Source organism: Montipora capricornis, chromosome 11, assembly GCF_036669925.1.
Source record: "Montipora capricornis isolate CH-2021 chromosome 11, ASM3666992v2, whole genome shotgun sequence".
NCBI classification, from domain to species: Eukaryota; Metazoa; Cnidaria; class Anthozoa; order Scleractinia; family Acroporidae; genus Montipora; species Montipora capricornis.
Genome location: NC_090893.1, coordinates 5943038 through 5955140, shown reverse-complemented (window position 1 = coordinate 5955140; position 12103 = coordinate 5943038). Strand labels below are relative to the sequence as shown.

The following is a 12103-nucleotide window of genomic DNA, read 5'->3' as shown; positions in this document are numbered from 1 at the left end:
TGACCCTTATTGAAATCTGCGTGCATTAAAATTTAATTAGGGTCAAACCTGGACATATCTCTAATTTTCCGGTGGTCAGCAACTTTTATCATAAATAAGTATTTATGGTTTTTCTTATTAAGATTGTAATATGCTAGGTACAATAAAACATGTCGTTGTTGTTTTTGTCATTAACAGGTTTCTTATCTCTTAGATAACTGAATTCATACAGTACACATGCAGGCAAGGTGAATTTCACATACGAGGAACAGTCCCAGAGAAGGTGTGATTGTTTAACTTTTCCAAATTAACAGTGGCTACACCATGAAATTTTGCCTCTCCAAAATTGACTTGACCAGGCAATGGCTCAGAGAGTGCTATGACAAATGGATATCCACCCTAATATATAAGAAAGATAACACTTAATGTCAGAAAAGTTGTCAGATTATAGTTTACAGAAAAAGTTCAGCAAGTCTGACTATTGATGCTGCAATCTTAGTAAGGGCTCCACCAATATATTAAAATTAGCACGGAATGGCTGCATTGTTATAAGAAGTCCAAAATGTTCAAATGTTCAATTACAGGTATTTATTTTTAACAGGATGCTTGGCAAACCATAGAGACATACATGTATTACTAGTCTTTCACTTCACAACAATAATAATTGTTACTATTGTGACCTTACTCTCCTTGTAATAAGTGTGCAACCCATAACAATAATAATTTTGTATGCCACATGTCAGTTCTGTTTTAGCTTAGTTTCCTTGGGACTAAAGAAATCTGCATTACTATAGTTTCAAAAAATTGTTATAGCAATCTTTTCATGGATAACTTAACCGAGTCAGAAACCGTTTAAACTAAATTATCTTTCAAATCTTGATCTTTGTAATGTATCTTCAATTCAGATGGATAACTTAACCGAGTCAGAAACCGTTTAAACTAAATTATCTTTCAAATCTTGATCTTTGTAATGTATCTTCAATTTTATTTACGTTTAGTCTTTAAATTCTTTTGTCAATGTTTATCTTCAGACATCTTTGTTATTTATTATCTATTTATTTTTTGTATTGCATACAGTCAACATACATTTGAGGCCCACCACAAAGCTTCTAAAGGTTCATGAACCATTCTGCTATTTAGTGCAACTCTCTGTAAATAAAGAGTTTTAAATGACTTATTACCTCAACAGACCCTGACGGGGGTATGATCCTTTGAACCACTACAATAAAAAGTAAATTAAATCATTAGTATTTAATAATTGACAAACACATGAAAAAGATCACTGTACATATGGACAATTTACTTGTAAAATAGAGTTAACCACTTGGAGCACTCTTACATCTGCTTATCAACCCAGCAAGAGACCATATTGTTCTCATCAAATAGAACAGTGCATTACAAGGACCATGATAAAGATTCTATTATTTAATCAAATGAAATCTGGATACCCAGAAGGGCATATCTTTGTTTATACAGAATACAAGGAAGTAATGTTGCAAATTTGTAATTTACATCATGCTATGCTCTTATCAGTTCAACCACGCCTAATGCTTAATTGTCACCACTTTGCGGCCATGCTACTTTGTTCTGTAGGCTTTCCATGTACAAGTCATTCTTTAATTTCTCCCACCCTTCCCTGCCCTGTTTTTTTTTTTCAATAAAGCTGGACTACAGGTATGGGTGCACACCTGGCACTTTGAATTGCACATAGCAGGTTGGGTGTGGCCCCTTCTCCTACCATCTCAGCTGTGGTAGCTGTGGTTTTGCCCCACACTTTGCGAGCTCACATTTGTACTTGTCACTTCCAGCCAGATGCCACAGGGCCATTGTCCATTTATGCTCAGGGTGTGTTACTAGCTGCCACCCTCATTTGTTGCATTGCTGGGTGTGTCGCTGCCACCCCCTTTATTGCTCAGGGTGTGTCGCGACCACCCTCATTAGTTGCATCACGGGGATGTTGCTGCCATATCCCTATACAGTGACTCCCAGGGTGTGTTGTTTCCACCCTTCCTTGCACTAGGGTGCACCCAATAACTGTAGTCCCATTTACTGCCAAAGACTGTAGTCCTATTGTATCACTATGACATAATGCATTATATAAAGCTATTAAGTTGTTAAGAAAGAGACAAATTTTCAAATACCGCTAATGATAATCATTATCATAACTAACAAGCCAGTAGGATTATCAAAGGTGCCATGTTAAAGTGTGACTTATCTATAGACAGCAAATGATCTCCGCTGATTTCTGAGCTGAAAAGGCTGCAAGTACGGTTTGGAAGTTGAAGACATGTGGTATTGGATAGAATCAGACAAAGCCAGGAGTTTCAATAACTTTTGAAGCAGATGCCTGGGCTAATCAATGTAACTGGCAGTCATTCTTGTCTTTTACAAGGGTTTGAGTGGAACTCAATGCAGAGTAGCCGGAAGTGAGAGGTAAATTTCTGACAAACAGACTGCGGTATACCACAGGCGACAGCTTCTAATGTAACCACTGCAAAGGTCAGTCAGAAAGCTAATATGTAGCTGACATCTTTCCCTTTCACTTATTAATTTCATTCTGTATGTGTACTTGTGTATATCCAAATCTATTTTAACTGAAATCATGTTAATATGTCTCTACTAGTATTTCAATTTGCATATTAGTGATTTAATTTTAATGAATGCTTTCTTAATGCTCAAAAGCATTTTGCTTCTATGGTAAGAGCACCTTTTCTTTTTCCTTACTTAATTTTCTTCTCCTTTTCTTACCCTTTTTGGTCACTGTGTTTATTTTTTGTAGGTATTTGCAAAAGAAGCAAAAAAAAAAAAAAAAATTAACTCTGAAAATCATGTCCTTCTTCATGCCACTTGCTTTTTTTCACTTTGTAGCCAAACTTTAATACTGAATATATTAGGCACAGCAGGAGCCCTTGGTGACAAAGCCAGAAAACGAAAATACTACCTGAATGATCAAGGTCACATTCTTGAGAACTATTTCGAGATTTGATGTTAAGATCAGTGGCCGTTGTTAAACTGTCAAATTCCTCTGTAGGAGAATTCCCATTGCAGTCTGCCTATTAAGTGAGAAAAAGAAACTAAATGCAACATCAAATAAATGAAAAAGGTTACAAGATAATCCTTTTAAATTACAGTACCCAACTGGTTAATTGGGGAAATAAAAATACTTATTAGCTTTGCAACTCAATGAAATTTGTTTCAATATGCTCCCTTAGGTACTAAATAGGACCTTACACAGTCAGGGTTGATCAGAAGTTAAGTTTATTTCACATGATGAACACGATCCTAAGGTGGAAATTTAATATGGGTTATCATTGATATTCTAACATAAATAATTATTCACAACTTGTGTAGAGTTTCAATGAATTATTTTTAAATTGGCCAGGACTTAAGTTTGGTACTCACCCCTACTTGGTCTTGATGAACTGTACCCTCTGTTGAATAAGCAGTCATTAACTTTTATTATTTTTGGATTAAGATGTTTTTTAACTTTGGATATGGTAGCCCACTCAAATAACTACAGGTCGACAACCTCATGAAATACACTTGGATCATAGAGGACACCCAAATGGCTGAAAAGAACAGGTTTGAAGCCTTGAATGAGAAAGGATTCCCTTAACATTTGTGGTGGGCCTATCAAATGACCAGTTACATTTTGACATCTGCAGAAGCTACACCTGAGAGAGTGTGGTAGTTTAAGGGATTGCTTTCAGACTGAAACTGGGCTGAGGAGATCTTTCTACCTTCTAGTACTCAGGTCCTTGAACTTTGTGTTATAGTGATATTTCTTGTTTATAAACATTGACATCACATTTCTTTTGATATTCAAATTTGCCAACCACGGAACAAAAGAAGTCATTGTTTCAACAGCCAATTAGGTTCTGGTTGGCATATTAATAACAATGGATGACGTCACGAGAAACATCGCTATAGTCACCCATTTTCTATGTGTACTCATCCCCCCACACTTTGGCCTCGTCATATTAACGCTAACACCCTCCTTGCTCAGCATGATTCTTTCCAGAACACTCAGCCTCATCCAATAGAGGCACATTCACTGCAAATGTATTCACCTGGCTGGATTTCCATGGAAGACTGACCATCAACAATGTTCATCTGAAGATGAAAAAACAATGGAATAGACCAATTTCGATATGTTAAAATTCAGTCCCAAACAAAAGGCATCATCTTGAGGCTCTGGGGAATAAACTTGTACTAATCCTTACATTTATTCCCCAGAGCCTCAAGATGATGCCTTTTGTTTGGGACTGAATTTTAATACATGAAATTGGTCTATTAGTTGTTTATTCAGTAAAATGTGCATTCCCAACAAAACAAAAATCTGTGTTAATGTACTAAAAGGGGATCTTTTTGAGGATAATTAAGGCACAGACTCTGATGTTTGAGTACAGAACACAAGGACACTCTAATCTTATACATGTAGTGTAGCAACTATACAGAACCCACGAATGTTTTGCCATAATATCTACTTCCAATATGCTAGAAATAAGGACTTCAAAGTGTTTGTTTCTGTTAGTTGTTCTTTTGGTGCTACATACTCTGGTTTGGAGAAATAAAAAAAGGTCCAATTCAGAGACCTAATGGTTTAAAACTCCTGTCTGGTATCTTCTTCATTGGGTAATCCAAAGTTATTGCACCAGTCATTTTATATGCTGACCAACTAGCCAAAAAAGGAAAGGGTGTGCCCAATAATAGTAATTTTAATTACCGTACTATATATTAAACATCCTGATCTTTAAATAGGTATCATTTACTACCAAGATCAGACTGCTTTGAGTTGCTTCTACTGTCAGGCAAATTTAAACATTATTGTTCTTTGCTCCCAGGAGAGAAGAAAAATCTGAATAACAAAGCATTTTGACAAAGCACTCTGGTCTTTGTAGTAAAATGATGCCATCACGACAGTTCAAAGGAACAGGGCTGGTATTGACGTGCCAGTAAGCCTAGAGAAACAACAATATTCATGGACTACCAGTTGGTGGTGATAATTAATTCTAGTGCATGGGAAAATTGATGTGCATGTGATTGACGAAAAAAGAACCTTGGCAGGTAGTACGCAATTCCTCATTTGAAAACTACATAATGTATAATACCAGAAACCCATAAGGGTTGAAACGTGCAACGGCCCCTTGTGTGCTGGGAAACAAGCTTCTGAATATTCAATTTGCTAAGTACCATATTTGGAACAACAAGAGCGAGGGGTTTCCAAATATGGTACTTAGCACTGAAACATTCAACCAATCAGTTCGCACTGAATGTTCGGAAGCTGTGAATGCGCGTTACACGTTTTAACCCTTATGGGTTTCTGATAATACTATATATTACCGAGCTCGAGGTAAAATTTTGATCCCCAAAGAGCGGCAGCATGCTGTCCAAATCTGAACTGACCGAATCTCTATCTGCAACAGGGGTTTAGATATTCATATCGGATCCATTCTTAAGTAACTAAATAAGCAATTCAAACACAAAATGCACTGACATAACTGTTATTAATAATTATACAGTTACATTAAAACTTAAGAAAATTGCCTTAATTCACATTTTTTTTCTTTCACATTTTGATATTAATCTTTGAAAAGAGATGACAATGGTCCAGTAAAACTGTAACAAATTATTGTTTTGTAATTCACTTAATTCCACAAATATTAGCACTGACATTCAATTTCATGTCAGGTACCAAATTAGGTGACTTTGTTGTCAAACTCTTAGCCCAGTATCCCTGAAACTCTATCAACCGATTCTTTAGGAATTGGCCTGCTTTCTGCAAACTCCAGAGAATTCTCAGTTTCATTTTTGCAATCAACTACACATGCACAGCTTTTTACTGGGTTCACAATAAACCTTTACCCTTAAGCATGTGCGTGTTGCCAACCATGACAGGTGTATACAGCAATAATTATTCAATTCTTGAAATTCTTAAACCATGCCAACATGTCATGCTGCATTAACTGTGTTTCACATTGCTTTAATTTGCACAACTTTATATACACAGCAATAAATTTGTATCTGTGGAGGACCAAGTTATTGGGGAATTAAAACCATATGGTTTGGCAATGAGGTCAATCTATTGGTGTGACTGTTTACGGTTTAATCCAGAACAGTGTCTGCAGTTTGCTTATGTCATGATCTGGAGATTGTGTACAGTCAGGTTAAAAAAAAAACTGTAGTAAGCAACTTTAAACAAAAGGCTTTTCAAAAAGGACATTTCACTTTGATGCATTATGTGTAAATGAATTTGTTGATATTTGCACTCAACATTTCCTTTGTTCTTTTAGACCCCAAGATAGTAAAGCTCTAAGATCATTTTAACAAAGCAAAGAACTAAATTCTGCATAGCCTAACTGACAAAAACCAAAAAATTAGTGACAGTTACCACATGGAAGACCATTGCCATCATCCTGCCAGCCACTGTCAAAATCTGAGCTAGGCACCTATGGCAAAATCAAGGAAATTACCTCCAACCTACAATGACCAGTCAAACTGCAACCCTCTTTGGGCACTGCTCTTGCAGTGCAAGAATATAATTATTTTAATTAAATATTCCCAAGACTGGGCAGCTGTCCAAAAAGAAAAGAGGGCACTTACCTAACTCATAATTAAACAGTAGTTATTATTGATGCTTCATTCAATATTTGCAGTAAGGAACCCTAGCTGGTATGGTAGGGTAACATTTGTGTCCGCAAAAAAACTAAGATGTCAGGGAGGGTCTTTTTACTTAAATAGTGACAGAGGTAAAACATTGCACTAATAGCAGTCTCTCCTATCAATCTTTCATTTGCTTTGTCCCATGTTTTGAAACATGTGACCAAGCCATTATGTACCTGGGATTTTCTCTCTTGCCCTGAAGGGTGGGAAGAAGAGAGACTGTGTGAAGGAGATCACGGTTGATTTTTGGATGCTTTATTATTAAACATTTCATTCCCAGTGTGGACTGCGCTACTAAATTGTTTTACTGCAAGTTGTAGCTCCCTCAGAACTTTTTACCAGATTGCATTAATCTTTTGAAGTCTCTAAAGGTATTTAATTAATTGAATTTGAACTTAGTACTGTTATTCTTCACCTTTCCTAAACAAATATGCCTAATGTAGATGAACAAAAGTATTGGCAACTTTCAATTTTATCTACCGGCAATAAATTTTCCAGCTTATTCTATTATTTGTCCTTTACAAGCACATACCATATGCCGGGAATGCTGACAGTACTCAAAGTTGAGGATGCTTATTTTCACGCCCACTGAGTGGTTTCAGCAAGTACTGACATCCAATAAGAAGTGTTGGCTACTTAAGTCAGTGAAGTAGGCTACTTTTTTCCCCAAATTGGAGTAATTTAATAATAACCTCTCTAACTAACCAAGCATGAGGGCCATTAACGGGGAATATTGGCCCCACGCTGTGGCAATACAGACTAAGAGCAGTGAGGTCAGCAAAAAAACGATCAAGGGCCAAAATTCGCCAGTACAGTTCCGAGCAAGTGAGGTTAGTAAGTTGTTTATTATACGGCATGGTTTTTTTGAGAAATCGGACACTTCTCCACTTGGTGATCATGTTTGCAATCTTAGTCTTCCATCAGTGAACTTTGAACGGTAACCTTTGACATTTCAAACTATATTCCGTTTGCTATTTGTACTGTTCTGATGAAAAAATTAAATTCTACTTTTTAAAATTTTTTTTGTTTTGCTCAACTTGAATTTCCCGGGAGAGAGATAAAATACAGAAACAAATTATTGCCATGGTAATGGTCCATACTGTAAAATCCGGACCCAAAACGAGCCAATCAGAGTATTTCATTTAGCTTGAGAATTTTCTTGCCATGTAATGAAGACAGATTCTTTCAAACCTAAGATTAAAATTCATTTTGTCGATGGCAACGGTCAGTTACTCTACTCAAACCAGCTGCCAACTTCAAATTTCATTGAAACCACTGCCCACTAATTGATATCAAAATTTATCATTAATATCATAACCTATAATTCTGTCTTAGTCCTTTATTCATCCACTTGGTTTAATTATTATGTAACTTATGCAACTTTTCTTTACAGTCAGTCTTTGGTGTAATTTCATTATGTGTTAACCGATTGACCCCTGGGAGTAAGACTTAAAATCTGTCTAAACGCCAGACGATTTTACTCGTCAACTGGGAGCATCCCTTGAAGGTGTTTGAGGTGTCAATGCATTAAACTTATAGCACTCTTTCTAAAATGTGTACAATGGATTTACAGTGTGCTGTATTTTATTATTGTAATCTTTTGAACACTTGTCTTTTATGCTTCGCAGAACTGTTTTGAAGTCTTGAGTATTTGAAGCATCTGCACACCATTTTTAATTTACGCATGACAAATACAACCAGTTCAAACCACATTCAGTTTGGAATGTTACTTACTGACATTATGTATTTGATGGCACAATCACCCTCTTTTTGTTGCTGTTTACTTGTTTGTATTAAAACATGTTACATTTCACTTTTTTGCAGTTTTGACTGGCTCTTACCATGATCTTGCAATCTATCAACAGAATTTTTCAACATAATGTATTGTAAGTTTTTTTTAACCTTTATGTCATGCCTTATAAGTTTCCTTTCATGTATTCCATTACACTACACTCTTCAATCAGCACTGCTATACACGAGTAGTGTTAAAATTTAATAAACTTGAACTTGACTTAACATAATGTCAATACTCCTGGACATTTTGCTCATTGCTCATATTTTTCCCCTTCGAGGCACAGAAAGTGCGCAACTTTTTGTCAAACCAAATGTTTGTGTTTAGTGCATGGTACTACACAGACAGAACTTTTTTCTGAACAACTCACAAATCAAAAAAAAAAACCTTACATTTGCCGAGTCTAGTTCTGAGAGTTCTTGATGCCATGAATCTGCAAAGAAAAGTTTGTTACCATTTTAACAACATCAACTCTTCATAATGTGACAAAAATTGAAAGGGATTTCAAGCACAAGGGGTAAAATCCCATTCTTGTTTTTGAAGGAGGCTGACCCTTCTAGCTTTCAAGGGTTTCATGACCATATTACAACCAACTTTGAGCCACTTCAACAATAATTTGTAATAGCAATTAAAAAAAAACACTAATTTGAAAACTATTGGCTAACTGTTTGCCAAAAAAAAGCAAAATTATGCGATAAATCTCATATTTCATAATACAAGTAATTAAATTTAGATTCTATCAGATGTAGCCTTCCCAAGCAATAATAATAATTATCTAGATCTACAGTATTTTTTGGAGTACTGCTAAAACGGCAAAATCACCAAATTCATCAGAGTCCCAAAATGAAGCAGACTAATGGTGATTAGTGGTGATGATGATGATGACGACGATAATGTATCTGTCACAATGAAGCTTCACCACCACCACCACCACCACCACCACCCGGAGCATACCCCGGGCATTTCACACCTTTGCTGTTGTGGGATGGAGATGGAATTTGATAATCAGACAGTCTTCCACAGGGAAAATTTCACAAATTCCTCAAGTTTGCATTTATACTTTGCATGATAGTTGATCTGCATCAACGGAATGCTAATATAATGACAATATTAAGGACAAGATTGTTGAAGACAATAATATTGAGGAAAAAACAAAGATTACTTCTTTCAGTGGAAACAGAGATATAAAAAGGTTTAACTTCAGGTATTCTTTAAAATAATTTATCCTCCATTAAAAGACTACATAAATTTTCAAGTTTGCATTTATACCCACTAATAGTTAATAAATGTTTGTTAAGTCAGTAAATTAGGTTTAATGATTCGTGATCAAAATTCGTCAACTGTGATAAATGTTGCTTTCCTTTTACAATGTATATACAGTTATAAAGCAGAACTTACAGAATGATAGTATAAATACTGTGCTGTCTATTGCAACCTATCTGCAGACCTGGCTTCAAGAACATTAAAAAGGTACCACATAGAGAAATATTGTAACTTTTAAAAAATTTTCCCTGGAGTGGGTGCATTTCGTCACCTATGACAATGGACCAAGGATGGGGCATTTGACTGGCATTTTGGCTCAGGAAGGGGGGAATTTGAACAATAATGGCCATTTTACTTGTAAAATAGAGTTAACTAAGAGGAGCACTTTCACATCTGCTTATCAACTCAGCAAGAGACCATATGGTTCTCATATCTCATAGAACAGTGCATTGCAAGTACCATGATAAAGACTCTTTCATTTAATCAATGCAATCTGCATACCTTGATAGACATATCTTTGTTTATGCAGAATACACACCAGCATTGTTGCCAGTTTGTACTTTATATCACGCTATGCTCTTATCAGATCAACCACTTTGAATGCTCAATGTCACCACTTCACGCACATGCTACAGTAACAGTGTCTTGTAGGCTTTCTTTGTACAAGTTATTGTTTAGTTTCTCCCACCCTTCCCTGCCGTGTTTTTCAGTAAAGATGGACTGCACGTACATGTATGGGTGCACACATGGTACTTTGCATTGCACGTAGCAGGTTGGGTGCGGCCCCTTAGACACCATCACCATCTCAGCTGTGGTTTGCACCACACTTTGCAGGCTCACATTAGTACTTGTCACTTCCAGCCGCATGTTGCAGGGTGTGTCACTGCCACCCTCCTCAATTACCCATTTATGCTCAGGGTGTGTTGCTGTCACCCTCATTTGTCGCATTGCTGGGTGTGTCCCTGCCCCACCCTTTATTGTTCAGGGTGTTTTGCAGCCACTCTCATTAGTTGCATCACAGGGATGTTGCTGCCACCCTTCCTTGGCTAGGGTGCACTCAATAACTGCAATTCCATTTACTCCCAAAGACTGTAGTCCTTTGTTTCACTATGAAATAATGCATTATAAGGTGACTAAGTTGTTAATTTTCAAAGAAGGTCAAATTATGCCCGGGGAGTTGCTGGGGGGTGGGGGGGATATTGAAGCTTCGATTTGACTGTTACAGGTGTGCTCCTGTGCTTTGGGATCACACATGGATCATAAAGCAGCAGCTAAAGATGACTTATACCATGCTATGAGAATCATCTTTATGAGCAGCACCCTCCCCAGTACCAGTTCCTTTGTTTCTTTGTTTGATTTCAGAAAATTGCAACCTGTACCTCTCTGCCTATGACCTTCACTCTGTTGCCATTAAAAACAAGTCTCTTCATTCCAGGAATCATTATTTACTGTAGAACGTAACTTACCTGACAGTGTAGGGAACATTTGTGAAGCATTATTTGGACAAAGGTAGGAAGTCGTGCTGTGTGTACCAGTATTAGGTCCGCCATTTAATGGATTTTCATCTTGTGGAGATGAATTTGTCTCACTTAGAAAGAGGAATGCTTGATTTACTTCTGGTGTCATTGCAGGTGCAACAGATGAGTGACAAACAAAGTAATTGGATAAAAGCCCTGTGATGGGAGGACCTTGTATTTCTGGCTCCAGTGATCCCATTCCGATTGGCTGTACTAAATCTCCACTTCCCTGACTGACAAATTGACCTTGAGACCATATAGGTGCTGCCTGTTCTGGAATACACGTATGAGAATCAAAGATCGAGGGACGACCACTTTCCTATGGAAATGAAAAGTAGCAGACAACAAAGCAAAGCAACATAAGCATGAAGGCAAGATGGTGAAGTACAAATTTAAAGTTCAACCTCAAGGTCAGTGGTTTATAGCATATTTTTTGCATAATTTGTGTGTTTTCTGTCTCTCTGATCCACCCAGATGTATAAGCTTGCACCTCCAAGGGAACATGTATGTAAACTTAGTCTAGCAATTCACAATGACAACTAATGACATTGAGGCAAAAGGGGACTAGGGTGCAGTTATAAGTAATATATATAAAATGAATGGGAGAACTGTTTGGGTATGTTTGATTAGTCATTATCAATCCCCTGTAAAATTCATTAATAATTAATACGAGTTATGACCAATCAATAGGTGGTATTTGAGTCACATGTTTACCTCTGAAAACCCCAATACAAATCAACAGTCTGAAAGCAAAGGAAGGGTTTTAAAAGGAAGCAGGGAAAGGCAAGGGTTGATAAATTAATAATTATGTAGATTTAGCCAAGCCTAAAAGCGGAGCTCCCATTCTAGCCCTAGAAGGCAATAGAGTGTACTGTATGTGGAAATTACT

The 12103-nt window shown here is 36.8% G+C and overlaps 1 protein-coding gene across 3 annotated transcripts in view; it reads right to left on the bottom strand.

Moving 5' to 3' along the window:
* The window catches only part of LOC138024083 (uncharacterized), a 62884-nt gene that overhangs the window by 40900 nt on the left and 9881 nt on the right, over positions 1-12103 (bottom strand). For all 3 annotated transcript variants that reach the window (XM_068871172.1, XM_068871174.1, XM_068871173.1), the window contains exons 4-12: positions 11164-11533; positions 8827-8867; positions 6371-6428; positions 5323-5396; positions 4050-4092; positions 3382-3410; positions 2921-3032; positions 1161-1198; positions 243-378 (exon numbers count right to left, since the gene is read on the bottom strand). In XM_068871172.1, the coding sequence (XP_068727273.1) occupies positions 243-378; positions 1161-1198; positions 2921-3032; positions 3382-3410; positions 4050-4092; positions 5323-5396; positions 6371-6428; positions 8827-8867; positions 11164-11533 (901 nt within the window). The remainder of the gene's footprint in view (positions 1-242; positions 379-1160; positions 1199-2920; positions 3033-3381; positions 3411-4049; positions 4093-5322; positions 5397-6370; positions 6429-8826; positions 8868-11163; positions 11534-12103) is intronic.